This window comes from Pseudorca crassidens, chromosome 2, assembly GCF_039906515.1.
Source record: "Pseudorca crassidens isolate mPseCra1 chromosome 2, mPseCra1.hap1, whole genome shotgun sequence".
Classification (NCBI taxonomy): domain Eukaryota; kingdom Metazoa; phylum Chordata; class Mammalia; order Artiodactyla; family Delphinidae; genus Pseudorca; species Pseudorca crassidens.
In genome coordinates, this window is record NC_090297.1 from 140,055,654 (window position 1) to 140,072,516 (window position 16,863).

The window sequence follows — 16,863 nt, forward strand, 5'->3', positions numbered from 1 at the left end:
TTGACCTCATTGACATTTATGGAGCATTCCACCAAATAACATTCTTTTCAAGTATGCACGGAACAATTACCAAGATAGATCATTGAATCCTTGTTAGGTAGGTACTGTCATTATTTCCATTTACAGCTGAATCAACGAAGGCATAAAGAAATAGGTAACTTGCTGAAGATACACAGTTATTAAGTGTCACAGCTGGGTGTTGAATGCAGATTATCTGACCCAGAAGCCTTAATCACCAGGCTCTACCACCTCCCTTGAACACCTGGAACAGCTCAGGTCTCAGTGAAATCTCCAGGATTTAGAATGCAATCCCTTTTAGATAAACAAAGGAGTAGGTTACTCAAATAGCATTTTCTAAATACTATTTAGAAAGGAAGAACGTTCCCCCTTTCCTCTCATATTCCCACTCATTCCAAATGGCCAGGCTGCTTCCTTTAAATGACGTGACTTATAGGTATCATAAACTCAGGGTCCAGAGTCCCTGGGTCTGAAAGAGAAGACAGTTGCAGACTATAAAAGGCTCAGGGGAGCCGGCTCTTCCTCAGGCGACCTCCGTGTTGGATGGGTGGTCTAACACACATTCCAACTCAGATCAAGATGCCTGCTGGCCCCTCTTTAAATGCCAGGATCCAGACCACAGCTCCTTTTGCAGGATGTGAATATGTTTTTATTAAAAAGAGGCAAGGAATCCTTAGCTTATGGTTGACTTTCTTTGTCCCCCTTCTTATCTCTGTTATTAGTACCAAAATGTGTATAATAATTACAACACGGAAAAACTTTGTACTGTTTTACAGGGCGAGGTTTCCTTACTTATCAGCGAGAAAACGCCATAGAAGGGAACACCTTTTCAATGGATCTTTGGCTGAGACTTGGCACATGGGTGTTCTATGGAAGGAAGTGTGAAATGAGGATATTATTCTGCCTCATTATGCTGAGGGGAGGGTTCATATTGCTCAGCAAACATGAATCTTGATAGTGAAATTTAAAAAAATTAACTTTTCTCTTCAGTATGATCTCTCTCCCCCTCCCCCCGCACCCCCTTCCTTTCCCTCTCTCCCTCTTCATCCTTTGCACTGAGCTGCCACCCTGTATTCCACATCCAGCTGCTTTCCCTTCTACCATCTTTCCTAACTACAATCAGTGACTACCCAGTTCCAGCTGTCTTTCTCTCATTTCCCTCAACAGCCCTTTTCCCCTTCCTCCCGTTTCTGGCCCATCCAGCTCTGTCCTCCCTCCCTTCCCCAAAGCTCTACAGTCCCTGAGGAGATCAAAGAGTGAGAATGTGGCTTCAGCCCAGCCGGGAGAACTTTCCAGCTCCCCCTCCCGGCTGGGCTGAGTTGCGGGCTGAGAGCGGGAGGCTGGGCTGGGGAGTGGGGGAGGTCTTGGCTTCTTGGTGGGGGAGGGGAATTATGATAGAGGTGTCTGAAGCAGCGTTGTGCATCGTAGAAAAATACAATTCCCTTAGTGCTGGTTAGCGTGGTGTCCCTCGGTTCGGGTTCTTGCCACACATTCTTGAAAGCCATTGTTTACCTTGGGGTTTGGGAAGTGAGAAACAACGAGGGCGGGTGCGGAGGGGATACTGGGAGCGCTTCCCAGGTACTGAATTGACCCGAGAATCAGTGGAGAGAAGTCGTCCTCCAGGAGGTGGGGGCGCCCAAGAGCAAAGGAGGGGGGGCGTCCACCGGCCAATCAGGAGGCGAGGCCGAGCCCGGCTTCCCTTCCCCTCCCAGCTCCCGGGCTGGAAGCGCGCAGTGGAAAGTTGGGAGCCGCGACGGCTGGCCCGGCGGAGAGCGGCGCGGCGCGGCGGCAGCGGCGGCGGCGGCGGCAACGACGGCGGCGGCGGCGGCAAGGGCAGCGGACTCTGTGCGGCGCCGCTGGCTCGGAACGGCCCCCGGGGCATGGGCCGGGCGCGCCGCCCGCACTCAGCCACACGCCACCCGGGCCGCGGGCACTCGGCTGTCCCGGAGGAGGCTGCGTCTGGACAAAAGCTGCCGCATCTCTGCCCGCCCGGCCCCTGCAGGGTTTCGGGTTTGGTGCTTGTCCCCATCTGATTCTCAGCGCCCAGTTTTTTGCGAGTTCAAAGAGGTTTCGGGAGTCGAATGAATTGCCCCGAGAAGAAACCCGCTGCCTGTTGTTGAGGAGGACTCAGCACAGTGCTTAGGCGCTCAGGAAAAAAAAAAAAAAGGAAAGAAAGACAAAATGATTTCCTGGGACATTGTCCGCACAGTATTCCTGTTCACTCTTCTTTATACTTCCCAGGCTCAGGAAGCAAGACCCCAGTCAGAGATCAGAGCTGAGGAAATTCCCGAGGGGGCCTCCACGTTGGCTTTTGTGTTTGATGTGACGGGTTCCATGTATGATGATTTAGTTCAGGTTATCGAGGGGGCTTCCAAAATTTTGGAGACGTCTTTGAAAAGACCTAAGAGACCTCTTTTCAACTTTGCTTTGGTGCCTTTCCATGATCCAGGTAAGGGAAATATTTATTCTTTGTTATTCCTTATGATTACATTGTTTCTTATGCTGTGAAATTTTGTGTGAGCTTCAGAACAATTTTTAAAAAATGTGTAGCTGAATACAGTTGTAACAAAGAATTGCTCGCCTGTATCTGGGTTTGCTTTCTGATACCTAAAGTCTCAGCCATGGAGGTGGCTTGTTTAGGGTGATTGTACGGTGGTACCCAAACCTGGAAATGTGGAATTATGAAAATCAGAACCAGAGCAACGACATCAAAAGCAGTTAATTAACTTAAAAATTAACTTAAAAATTTTAGAACTCAAGTGTTTAATTAAGGCAGATTGGGACATGGGTATTCAGCAGCAATACTTTAAGAGCTAACATCCAGCTTGAGAGCGTACTCAAGATAACTCTCAAGTAGGGGGGAGAAAAACCTGTAGTGTGAAACACAAGGAAGCTTGTTAAGCAATGATTACTAATGAACTGAAGAGATGAAAGTAAGAAGAAGCCATTCATTTCTTAATTGAATCTATTCAAATTCTTTGCACCAGATCATCCTTAGTTAGGTTCACAGATGGTAATAAATGTTATGTCCGTGTCTCATCCAGTAGAAATGCTTGAAATTTGGTATGGCGGTGCTCTTTAAAGGTAGTTGAAGCACAATCACTTTACTTTTTGCCCTAAAGCCATGGGTTTCAGCTGCTCCACTGGAATTTGATCCTCTTTACTTTTTTGTTTCTCTTTAAAGTGGCACCTTTCTATGAGGCTCATAGGAGCCTTCATTGTCATTGCTGAGGGTAGCACTGCCGGGGGAGCCCTGGGATTGGCTGTGTATAACATCCACCTGAGTTTCATTAGCACAAGTGGCTGCCCAGTTGAAGAAATAAAGCAGTGGTTTCTTAAAAGTCCTCCCCCACTGTTCTCCCACATTTCTATTGAAATCTGTCTCTTCACTGGAAGACCTTGACACAACCTCTTCACAATGAGAGTTTGATACTGAGAATCTCAGATTCTTTCCTCGTGCATTTGACAAGCATACATGAGTTCAAATCATTGCTGGGTATTAAATGTGGCAGGTTTCAGCTATTAAAAAAATTGTCAGGGGGAGGAATTTAGAGGGAAATAGAACTCTGGGATTTTTGTTTGTTGTTGTTCTTTAAGTGATGAAAACCATAACCTATCCTACTCTTCCGGGATATACATATATTTTAGTAATTTCTACGTTGATCAAACGTGATATGTTCTTTATATTTGAATGAAGAATTGAACGATCATTTACTGTGTTAGCTGCCTCCGTGAGATACCTCATGTGTTATAATGTTTTAATTTATTAAATGTCAAGATGCCAATTGTGATGTGGTCCAGGACTTTTGCTATTTTGGAATAGGCTAAATATGTTTCTTCTATAGGGATGAATCTGAAATAGGCTAAAAAAAAGTAAAAAATCTTTTCTCTAACACCACCATTTGCTTTCCTCCAAAAAACTGTTATGAAATGATGTTGCTGTAAGCAGAACACAAAAATTGCCTCTAGTCATAAATGGAAACTAGATCACCATCATATTTTGATACGATATGAAAAATTATTGTAATAAATTGTATTGTAGTGTGCCGCCTTCCAGTTGTTACCAAATGGGGAAATTTGTTGTAGTTGACTTTCCTATACTTTGGCAATCATGATTCAAAGTAGGGAAAGGTGGTATGCTAATAACAAATGGCTAAGAAATTATAGCTATTTTGAGTTAAATAATATGAGAAAATGATTAACTTAAATTGGTTCCATAAAATTAATTATATGTATAATTCAGCAAAAGTGATTAATTCTAGTTCCATTGTGATTCAAAGTAGAGAGGATAAGACCAAAGTGTTTTTGAAGATAAAGAGGGAAATAAAACATACTAATAACCTTTAATTAAGTTTACTAACTCACTGTAGTGGATTGTAATATTATCTTTGTGTGTCATTTTCTGTTTGTGTGTGTGTACAGTCATCAAGAGTTTCTGATTCCCTTGTACTTCTGGTTGGTTATCAGCTTGCGCTCACCAGTGGACAGAAAGGGCCTTGAATGGAGTTTTGCTGGCTTACTGAGTGACATTAGAGAAGTCTGTCTACCTTTTTTTTGTATCTGTTATCTCAACTATAAAATGGCAGAATTGAATCTGAACATCGCTAAGGTCATGTCCAACTGTAACGTTTTACGACTGTTTTACATGTGGTGGTTTTTCACAGTCCCTGACACGACAGGCAAAGAAAAGATGTGTGTAATTTAATGTAATTATATGAATCACCTCGACTACTTACAGCTTTTCAAAATCCTTTGACATCTCCTTTTGCATTTAGCTGGATGAAATAATGGGTAAGATCTGGGCTGTAGTCTCAGGCATTTGACAAAGACCTTCAAGCCTTTACAGATGATTGTTTGGACCTCTGCGTTATGGTTTGGAGCAAGGTGTGTGTTTTCAGGTGGGGGTAAAAATGAAAATACATGGAAAATACAGACATACAAGAGCAATAAGTCTAACAAGTTGACAAGGAGGTGATAAAATCATTCAGAAAATGTGTATGTAGGAAGCTATTGTTAGAGGGGCAGCAACATAACCCATGGTAGAAGGAAGTACCAGAGAGGACCAGGGTCATGGCAAGCCAAGTCAACTTTTTGATGCTGCCTTTGCTTAAGATGGGTTTTTCACTTCTAGAATCACATTTAATGCATTAATTTTTAACAGCTTTATTGAGATATAATTCCCTTACCATACAATCATTCATTTAAAATGTACAATTCTGTGGTTTATAGTATATTCAGATATATATACATGCAACCATCACCTCAGTCAAGTTTGGAACATTTTCCTCACTGCACAGAGAAGCCCTGTGCCTTTTAGTTATCAGTCCTCTACCCCTCCCCTCCGCCGCCACATATCATCCTCCTCCCAGCCTTACGCAACTACTAATTTACTTCTTGTCTCTGTGGATTTTCCTCTTCTGGACTTTCATATGAATGGAATCATATGAATCGTATAATATGTGGTCTTTTTTGACTGGCTTCTTTAACTTTAGCATAATGTTTTTAAGGTTCATCCATGTTGTAGCATAAATCAGTACTTTATTAATTTTTATGGCCAAATAATATTCCATTTTATAGATATACCACATTTTGTTTATCTTTTAATCTATGATGTATATTTGGGTTGTTTCCACTTTCTGGCTAGTATGAATAATGCTTCTATTAATATAAACCTTTGTGTGCATTTTTCTGTGTGAACATATGTGATATTGTGATTTGTAATATGAAATAAATATTTGGGCTTTGTCACCTTTTCTGGCAAGGAGCTCTTAAAACCCTTGAAATTTCCTAAGTGATGAGAACCGTAAAGGTATCTTCTGTTATGTTAATGAGGTAACTTTTGAACCCCACTGAAGAATGGGGGCTCATTGCCAGGAGACTCATCCCTGTGATTAGAGCATTGGAACTTTCAGTCCCACCCCTAACCTCTGGAGAATGTTCTGTGTGTACTTAAAAAGAATGTGTATTTTGCTGTTTTGGGATAGAATGTTCTATAATAGTCTATTATATCCATCTGGTCTAATGTGTCATTTAAGGCCAACTTTTTCTTATTGATTTTCTGTCTGGATGATCTATTTATTGATGCAAGTGGTATGTTTCAGTCCCCTAATATTATTGTATTACTGTCAATTTGTCCCTTTATATCTGTTAATATTTATGTATTTAGGTATGCCTGTGTTGGGCGCATACTACAAGTATTATAATCCTCTTATTGGATTGATCCCTTTGTCATTATGTAATACTCTTCTTTGTTTCCTGTTAGTCTTTGTTTTAAAGCCTATTTTGTCTGATCTGCATATTGCTACTCCAACAATTCTTTTTGTTTCTTTTTGCATGGAATGGCTTTTTTCATTCCTTTACTTTTAGTATGTGTGTTTTAGACCTGAAGTGAGTGAGTCTCTTGCAGGCAGTGTATATATAGGTCTTTTTTTATTAAAATCCATTCAGCTGCCCTATGTCTTTTGATTGGAGCATTTAGTCCATTTACATTTAGAATAATTATTCATAGGAATAATTATAATTCATAGAATAATAATAATTATTATTGCAGTTTTGTTGTTTTCTGGTTGTTTTTGTAGTTGTCCTCTGTTCCTTTCTTTTGTTCTCTTCCCTTGTGATTTGATGACTTGTTTTTAGTGCTGTGTTTGTATTTCTTTCTCTTTATTTTTGTGTATTTGGTATAGGTTTTGTGTTTGTCGTTACCATGAGGTTCATATATAACAACCTACGTATATAGGAGGCTATTTTAAGTTGATGGTCATTTAAGTTCAAGTACATTCTAAAAGCACTACATTTTTACTTCCCCACCCTCAATGTTTTATGCTTTTGATGTCATATTTACATCTTTTTATTTTGTATATTGCTTAACTGATCATTTTAGATATCAATGATTTTACTATTTTTGTCTTTTAACCTTCATGCTAGTTTTATAGGTGGTTGAACCACTACCTTTGGTATGTTTGCCTTTACCAGTGAGATTTTCTGTTTCATAATTTGTTTGGTTTGGTTTGGTTATGGGCTTTTCTTTTCCATTTAAAGAGGTCCCTTTAATACTTTTTTTTGGTAAGGCCAGTTTAGTGGTGATGAACTCCTTTAGCTTTTTCTTTTATGGGAAACTCTTTATATCTCCTTCATTTATGAGTGATAACCTTACCAGGTAGAGTATTCTTGGTTGTAAGCTTTTTCTTTCAGCACTTTTAATATATTGTGCCAGTTTCTTCTGGCCTGTACAGTTTCTGCTGAAAATTAGCTGATGGTCTTATGGGGGTTCCCTTGTATGTAACTAAGTGTTTTTCTCTTGCTGCTTTTAAGATTCTCTCTTTAACCTTTGATTCTCTCTCTAACCTTTAACCTTTAACCTTAAGATTCTCTCTTTAACCTTCAACCTTTGTTGAAGCTTTGTTGAAGCTCACTGAGTTCATCCATTCTTCTTCCAAGTTCGTTAAGCTTATTTATGACTATTACTTACTTTAAACTATTTATCTGGTAAGTTGCTATCTCTGTTTTGTTTAGTTCTTTTCTGAGATTTTTATCTCATTCTTTTATTTGGAAGGTATTCCTTTGTCTTCTCTTTTTGCCTAACTCTTTGTGTTTGTTTCTATATATGAAGTATATCAGCTGTGTCTCCTGGTCTTGAAAGAGTGGCCTTATATAGAAGGTGTCTTGTGGGACGCAGTGGCACAGTCTCCCTGGTCATCAGAGCCAGGTGCAGAAGAGGATGGTATATCTTGGGTAAAGTTGGTAGTTGGAAGTTTTGAGAAATAGTTGGATTCTATGTATATTTTGGAGATTCAACCAAAAGGATTTAATGATGAACTAGATGTGAGAGAAAAATAACAGAAGATAAGAGAGATTCTGAGGATTTGTCTTGAGTGAGTAGAAGCATAGCATAGCGATTTACTGAGATGGAGAACAAGCATGAAGTAGGTTTGAGAAAGAGTGGGAGACTGAGGCTATTATTTTGGGGTATGTTTAAGTTTGAGAAGCCTTTGTTACCCAAGTGGAGATATTACAAAGGCAGTTAGATATATAAGATTAGAATTCAAGGGGACAGGTCTGGGTCAGATACATAAATTTGGGATCCAGAGGCACATATAGGATGGTAATCAGGGCTCTGAGGCTAGGTAGGACCACTAAAGGACCGATTAAATGAAGAATTAATAAAGGTCTGAGGACTCAGCCTTGGAATACTCCAATGTTTAGCAGTCAGAGATGATGATAAAAGAACAAAGTAGCCTGAGAAACTGAAGATTGAAGAGTATAACTAGAAATCAAGAGAGGAAAGCTTTCCAAGGAAGAAGCACTAATTGGTTAGTTAGGAAGAGGACCGAGAATTGGCTAATCTGTTTAGCAACATGGAAATCATTGATGTCTCAACAAGAAACGATGGGAGTGAAAGCCTGTTTGGAGAGAATTTAAAATAGAATGGGAGTAGAGGAATTGGAAATCTTTGGAATTATATTGCTGTTTCCAGCTACTGGAAAGGTTGTTTTGTTCATGAAGCTAATAGAACAAATATAAAATAGAACAAAATAGAAACTAGTTTTGATAAATGATTCAACCAGTATTTTACAAAATGCCCATGTGATGTAGTAGAAAGAATGTCCAATTTGGAACAAATTTGTGTTCTCATCCTTATTCTTGTCATTTAAGCAAATCGTTTAACCTTGCCAGACTTGTTTCTTTATCTATAAAATCAGTGCATTGGTAGATTATTACCGAAGTCCATGGTTTTAATGATCATAATATAGTGAAAGATAAGGGACTACAAAGAGACTTAAAGTGACAAGGACTTGATTCACTGGGAGAAATAGCAGCATTACACGTCTCTGCGCTTAAAAGTTTCATTGTAATAAAACTTCTGAGCCCTCAGTGACTTTGTATGTTTCTCCAGGACCTACAAAGTGTTAAAAAAACTCTAGGACTTCTTTTATGAAAAGATTCTCTTAGAATATTTTTCTGAGCAATAGAATAGAAAGATTTTTACTAGGAAAGTATTGCACATTCAGACCTTGAAAACCTATACCAATTTATATGAACTAAACTTCAAGTTGAATGTTTTCAGTTTCACTATATATAGAAAAAGGAGCCAAGAAGCTATTAGTCTCCCTTTGCCTCTGGCACATCCTACAGGAAAAGGGTTTTCATGAGGAAATGGACTGGTCTTTTAAGTCAAAGAGAAATCTAACTAAAAGAAATGAACTAACATTTAAGAGTGAGAGATTTTGGTTAGACAATGATAATGATAACTTTGTTTCCTAGGATGATAGACTATTTTAACCTGAGAGTGTAGATCCCATGTCACTGGTTGTTTTCTGAGGATATGGAGACGTTTTGCTCTGCACAATGAAAACTTCAAAGTGTAGGAATCAAATTTTTTTTTTTTTTTAATGGGAGGAGGAGCCAATGTAATGGCTAGTTTTTATGGGAAAGAAGAAACTTTACATCACATTTTGAGTGAGTTAGTGCAGGGGCTCAGTGGGCCAGCTGGTAGGGCACCAGCTTGTAATGGGTTCCACTGGGCCTCGCCTTTGTGCAGCCAGAACCAGATGACAGACAGCACTGTTGCCTTCTTCACGGATGCAGCCCACTATCTGCTTATTGGTGATGGAGGGGACTCAATTAGGGTCTTCCTTGGTACCTGAGGCTGCCTTTGGGGCGAGCATATTGTACGGGTCCAGTCCCTTGTGTGAAGCCGGCATGACCTCCCTCTCCAGCCCAGATGCCTGCTCATCATCAGTAGGAGCACCACCTCCAGATGCCATAGAGGGCACCATGGAGATTCCGTTGGGACCGCGGGCCGTCAGGGCCTGCATGGCCAGCGCTTCAGCTCTGCGGAGTAAACTTGAAGCCATCGCGCCAGCTACCAGCATTTGGAATCGAATTTTGATATATCAAATATGTTAAGTTTGTTAGGGATGCTTCTATTTTGAAAAATCGTCTATGACTCCCACAGGATGAAGGTTTTTTTTTTTTTTCCCTATTAGGTTGAGGACAGCCTTTTAATTGATGGATAGTAAATCAGAATTTGGTTTTGCTTATAGCTTGTCTCTTATCAGGCAAATAATAACCATTCTCAAGGATGTTTATGACTGCTTATCTCTATTTATAGGTAATAAACTCCCTGTTTGTCAAGGACTGTGCTAGGTGCTTTTGATTCAAAGATAATGAGGTATAGCTTACAAGAAGTTAACAGTCTTTGGGGAGAAAGGCAAGAGAAATAACAGTATTATATGCTGTGAAACATTTTATAGTGGGGAGAACAGCATGGGGAATTGTGTGAGCTGAGAGCATGTCCCTGATCCCGAATTCAGGAGGGTGATGGTCAGCAAAGGTTTTCTGGAAGAAGTGTTACCTGGAGAAAGTGCATGAGTAAAAGCAGTTTAATCAAAAATATTAAGGAGTTTGGATTTCATCCTGAAAGCTTTTGGGAGGCTGAAAGGATTGTAAGTGAAAAGTGACATGATTGGGTTTTCATTTTAGATCTTTATGTCTTGGATGGATTGGAGTAAGGCAGTCCTGAGAGCTGAGAGCTGAAATCTGAGGCCATCATAGCAATTCAGGGAGGAAAATTGAGGGGACTTGGGCATAGGAAGAAGGGTATGGATTTCTGAGCTATTAATAAAGTCCAAAAGACTGGACTTGGCCCTTAGAACATGGAAAAAAGGGAAATATGATTGCCTTCTGTAGATTAAAATATGAAATTGGCATACAATGAAAGAGAAAAGATACGTAAAGTTAGCTTTAAGAGGCACTGTTACTCTCAGGGTGGTAGTCTTTGTTATAAGTTCCTTATACATTAACTTGTCCAAAATAAAGTCTCAACCAAAAGTATGAGAGGTCAGCAATGAAAAAAGAGTCACAGAAACAGACTTAGACATTGTACAACCAAGTTCCTTTTAAAAAAAATTGTGGCATAATTGACATATAATATTAGTTTCAGGTGTACAACATAACGATTTGATATTTGTCTGTGTTGTGATATGGTCACCAGGATAAGTCAAGATCTGTGATCATACATGTTAGAAACTGTTTTTTTCTGTGATGAGAACTTTTAAGATTTAATCTCTTAGCCTCGTTCAAATATACAATACAGTATTGACTGTAGTCACTATGCTCTACATTACAATCCCATGACTTATTTTATAATTGGAAGTTTGTACCTTTTGACCCTCTTCTCTCATTTTGCCCGCCCCACCCTTTGCCCCGACAACCATCAGTCTTTTCTCTGTATCTATTAGTTTTTTTGTTTGTTTGTTTTAATTTATTTTATTTATTTTTGGCTGTGTTGGGGCTTCATTGCTGCCCGTGGCCTTTCTCTAGTTGCGGTGTGCGAGGGCTGCTCTTCGTTGCTGTGCGTGGGCTTCTCACTGCAGTGGCTTCTCTTGTTGCGGAGCACATGCTGTAGGCAGGCGGGCTCAGTAGCTGTGACATGCGGGCTCAATAGCATGGGCTCAGTAGTTGTGGCACGTGGGCTCAGTAGTTGTGGCTTGCGGGCTCTAGAGAGCAGGCTCAGTAGTTGTGGCGCATGGCCTTAGTTGCTCTGCGGCATGTGGGATCTTCCCGGACCAGGGCTCAAAGTCATGTCGCCTGCATTGGCAGACAGATTCTTAACCACTGTGCCACCAGGGAAGCCCTGTATCCATTAGTTTTTAAAAAAATTTTTTTAGACTCCACGTATAAGTGAGAACATACTGTATTTGTCTTTCTCTATCTGATTTATTTCACTTAGCATAAAACCGTCAAGGTCCATCCATGTTGTAGCAAATGGCAAGATTTCCATTTTTTTTATGACTGAATAATATTCCTCTGTGTGTGTGTGTGTGTGTGTGTGTGTGTGTGTGTGTGTATGCATGCCACATTTTCTTTTTCCATTCATCCATTAACAGACACTTAGGTTGCTTCCATATCTTGGCTATTGTAAATAATGCTGCAGTGAACATGGGGGTTCATATATCTTTCTGTGTTGGTGTTTTTGTTTTCTTTTGATAAATACCCAGAAGTGGGATTGCTGGATCATATATATGGTAGCTTTAGTTTTAATTTTTTGAGGAACCTCCATACTGTTCTCCATAGTGACTGCACCCATTTATATTCCCACCAACAGCACACAAAGGTTCCCTTTCTCCACATCCTCACCAACGCTTCTTATTTCTTGCCTTTTTGATAGTAGACATTCTGACAGGTGTGAAGTGATATCTCATTGTGGGTTTGATTTGCATTTCCCTGGTGATTAGTGATGTTGAGTACTTTTCATTTACCTGTTGACCATCTGCATGTCTTTGAAAAGATGTCTCTTCAGATCCTCTGCCCATTTTTAAATCAGATATATATATTTTTGCCAAGTTCTGTCTGCGGTTTGGAGTGTTAGTTCATTCTACACTTAAATAACTAGTCCATCATGAGCAATGTTCCAACTGTGGTGATAGACTGTTTATCTTTATAAATATGTAATGATGTCATTACATATTTGGATCATACTATTAACTCTCCTTGTTTTGGTTCCGTGCTCACCAAACAGCCTCCAAATAATTTAACCTCATGAACTTTACTTATGGTGAGAGAATGCTCTGGTCAGGCTGGCATATACCTCAGATTCACAGACAGTTATATTCCTCGTTGGTAACTCACATTTTGGCATACCAGTTTTATACATCTGCCTCTATTGTTTAAAGTGTTCTGACAGTGTCAAGTTAAAGTTTCTGAGTTTGCAAGTCTGAGAGCCAGATCTTGGTTGATGGTAAATTTATGAAAGTAAATGTCTCCCTGTGTGAATCTGTTTGGCTGGCCTGTCAGTCTCCAGGTTCCACCCCTCAGCATTTCCAGCTGTCACTGTTAGTGTGAATAGTGCCAGGTAACTGTCCTCTCCACTTGAAACTTATATAGGTGATAGCTGAAGCCATCGGAATGAACGAGATCATCTAAAGAGAGTATGTAGACTGAGAAAAGAAGGAAGACAGGCAAGAACTATGGTGAACACAAGCATTTAAAAGAAGGGACATTCATAAAAGATTCTGCAAAGGAGAGTCCAGGTAAATAGGAAGAGAAACAGGAAGGAGCAGGGTCTGGAAATCTAAAAAGTTGTTAGTTTAAAGCAGGAGAAGTTGTCAACTCTATCCATTTAAAAAGTTACTGAAAATAAAGGCTTTTAACCAAAAGATTAAAATAAAATAGACAGTTTCATTGGAGTTGTGGAGTCAGGAGGCTGAAATGACAGGTAAGAAAATGGAGCTAATGAATGCAGTGTGGTTCTGTCATGAAACATAACATTGTGGTTTAAAGCATAGGCTCTGGAGTCTGATGCCTGGGTTGGAAGACTGGCTCCACCAATTACTTGTTGTGTGATTGTAACTTCTTTGTGCTTCACTTTCAGTAATTGGGGATAGTATTACTACTCTATAAGGTTGATGTGAGGAGTGAAATACTAGATGTTCAAAACTTAGCACAATCCCTTTCACACAGTAAATTCTCAATAATCATTAGTAATTGGGATTTAGAGTTGAGAAAGGACATTTTTTAAGGTGGGAGAGAGGATAAATATTTAAATACTGCTAGAAAAGTCAGTAGAATAGAAGAGATAAAATATGCCAAAGGGAGAACAGATACTTTATAAAACCAGGACTTTGAGGAAGTAAGAGGAGATAGAATGCAAAGTAGAAGGATTGGCTGTTGGCACGAGAAGACGTTTGGTTGAGTGTAATAGGAGAGAAGCAGACCATTGATAGGTATAGTCATGGACAAGGTGGTAGGTGAGGATACAGGATGTTGGGTGACTTCCTGTCTGATGGACTCTTTATTTTCTCAAACAGAAAGGAGGGTCATTTGTTGAGAGGAGGGAAGTGGCAGAACGGTAAGTAAGGGATTGTAGAAAAATGGTGGAGTTTTGGAGGTAGGAGTTACCTGTGGACACAGAGACAGTTTTCCAGGATGAGTTGTGGTTCAGAAGATGAACTTGTGATGCTTGAATACTGCCTACCTTTGTGATTTTCTCCAGTAGCTCTCGGCAGCCTGGGTATAATTGCTGAGTTTAATCACTTGTTTGACCTAGGACTGGGATTTCGTTGAGCAGTTGTGGCTAAAGAACTAAGATATGGTTGAGAAGAATATTGATAAGAGAGAGACTGAAGTGACAGATCATAGAGTCAAACCTGGATGTGCTGGACTGACAAGAGTTGAGATTTTGCATGTGAAGGACAATATAACAAAGAATTTGGAATTCATTGGTAAGAATGGCCAGAGTGATTGATCATAGAATTCAGCTTGAGTAGAAATGAAGATTGTGGGATTGAAATCAAGGAACTTGAGTCTGCAGCGTTGAACATGTGTGTTAAAGTAACCTGGATAATAACAGAGCTTAAAATGCTGAGGAAGCCAGTGAGTCAGGCATCAAATTTTTATTTAATAAGGATTCATTGAGATGTCTTCAGATGGGAGATGACAATGATGAAGAAGGTTAGAGGGTGTCAGGTGGCACACACCTCAGAATGGCATGTTGAAGAATGAGCAGACTCCACTGGGGAGGGCTGTAGGGGAGGTGGCACCATCTATGGAGAACCTTGTTTCAGCTAAAGTGGAGATTAGATGCGGAGTTCCTGTGAGAAGATAGTTTGGAAGGCCACAGGATTTGTGAGGAGATAGGATGTGAATGAATGGGTCAGGAGAGAGGAAACAGGATGAGAGGAAAAGGGAAGAGGAATGATTTGCATTTGCGGCAGTGATCGCAGATGATGGTGATGTAAAGCGGGGCAGGATGTGCTGTTTGCAAAGTCTGAGACTTGGCTATAAATTTAAGATACCAGTTCAGGCCCTGGGAGAGTTGGAGCCTGATGAAGTCATCTGTTGCAGACAGCATGGCTGGAAGGGACTCCTGAGGGAACACTTCAGCTCACACATCTTAGTGACACAGGCTTAGTAGCATCATTTTTATTTCTAATAATAACAGCTGCCATTTTATTTTTTTGAGTCATTACTATGGACCGACACGGAACTAGATACATTGCGTGGCTCACAAAAAACCTAACTGGTCGATGTTAAATTTATTTTATGTGGGAGGCAACTGAGACTTATATGAACTCTCACATTATGTACAAAATTTCCTGAAAAAGAATAGCTTTCTACAGGTTATTTTTTGCCACCTTCTTCTGTTTTGAGAAATGTGTGAAATTGAGAAGATGTGCCCAGGAAGGCATGGCAAAGGGAACACCGTGTTAGTTTGTGAGGGCTGCCATAACAAAGTCCCACAAACTGGGTAGCTTAAACAACAGAAATTTATTGTCTCACAGTTCTGGAGGCTAGAAAGCTGAAATCAAGAAGTTGGCAGGGTTGTTTCCTTCTGAGGGCTGTAGGGGAGAATCTGTTTCATGCCTCTCTCCTAGCTTCTGGTGCTTTGCTCATGATCATTGGTGTTCCTTGGCTTGTAGAGGCACAGATCTCTGTCTTCATGTTCACAGGGTGGTCTCCCTGTGTGCTGTGTCAGTTTTCCCTTTTTGATAAGGACACCAGTCATATTGAATTATTAGCTCACCCAACTCCAGTATCTTAACCTCATCTTAACTAACTATATCTGAAACATCCTAATTTCTAAAAAAAAAAAAGATCACATTCCAGGGTGCTGGGAGATAGGACTTTAATGTATGAATTTTAGGGAGGACACAATTCAACCCATATTAAGACCATCCAGTGATTAACACCGAATAAAACAAAACTCTTTTAACTCTTTTGCTATAGACTCAGTTCATTCTGTAAGTTTCTAATAAAAATGTTTGCATCAGGGAGTATCATGGGCTCTAAGCTCTGAGCTCTCTTTGGATAGGAACAGGGTTCCCAGTGGGAGTTACAGAGAGAGGTATTAATATGTTTAGGATGCTATTTAAGTCCTTGAAATAATTTGACTTAAAAAAATGGTGAATTTTACTCTTAAATCACTTAATACTTTAGAGCATTTACTCTTAAAACTTTTTTTTTGCTCTTAAAACATTTAATAAAGCTTTATTTGATTTTTTTTCTTTTGGAGATGTTGAGACATTTATTTTGAAATGGGGGAAATTATACAGAAGCTAGGAATTCTGGGAATTATGTGTGTGTTCCAAAATATTTTGGGTTTGTATACCCATGGATTTCTTTTCTAGGGAACTTCAAACACACAAATTGGAGCAATTTTTCCATTAGCACTAAATCTCTGAGAGGTTCCCTTTAAGCATTGTTTTATTCTTAGGTGGGAGGAATTCCTGGAAGTTCCCAGGCTGGAAGTCACTCTGTTTGTCATCGAAAATGCTTCAGGGCAACTCAGTAGCTGTTCTGGCCTAGATCAGACTGGGAGAGGCTGGTTAAATGAGACTGATGGTTGATGGGGAAGAGATAAATACATGAGATGAATATTTAATATTTCTCTTTCTTTTCTTTCTTTCTTTTTCTTTTTTACCAAGTAGAAGGTCCAGAAAATACATAATTTCATTAAGCAGTAGAGAACAAAATTCTAAAAAGATACTGTACTACTTGGAATATTAATTTTTTAGATTCAAAGTGAAACCTGTTTTGCTTTTTGTTTAGTTCATTATTTCCACTTCAGAGTCCTTTGCTGGAGCACACAGAAAACCTCATTTCTATTGTTTCATATTCCCCAGAGGGTCTTCCGTGCTTTTCTTAGGTGAACTTGTTCACTAGCCCTTGGGTCAGGTGATCCCGCTTGTGCCTTGAAGTTTTCTCCTAAGCCGCACCCTATGTTGGAGTGTCTCTCTGTGTGCCAGACATTTTCTCTTCTGTAATTAAAAGGTTTTTTCAAAATTTCACCTCTTCCAAGGAATTTTTCTGGAGTATTGGAAAAGTGTCATTCAATATGCAACCTAT

The 16,863-nt window shown here is 39.8% G+C and overlaps 1 protein-coding gene and 1 pseudogene across 4 annotated transcripts in view; one reads left to right on the forward strand and one right to left on the reverse strand.

Annotated features, from left to right (window-relative positions):
- Positions 1–1,864: 1,864 nt before the first annotated feature.
- The window catches only part of HMCN1 (hemicentin 1), a 524,815-nt gene continuing 509,816 nt past the window's right edge, over positions 1,865–16,863 (forward strand). For all 4 annotated transcript variants that reach the window (XR_010941259.1, XM_067728936.1, XM_067728938.1 and 1 more), the window contains exon 1: positions 1,865–2,467. Coding sequence is in view for 3 of the 4 variants with exons in the window: in XM_067728936.1 (XP_067585037.1) it covers positions 2,200–2,467 (268 nt within the window). In the remaining variant the exon portion in view is untranslated. The remainder of the gene's footprint in view (positions 2,468–16,863) is intronic.
- LOC137219818 (cytochrome c oxidase subunit 5B, mitochondrial pseudogene) lies at positions 9,402–9,872 on the reverse strand (annotated as a pseudogene).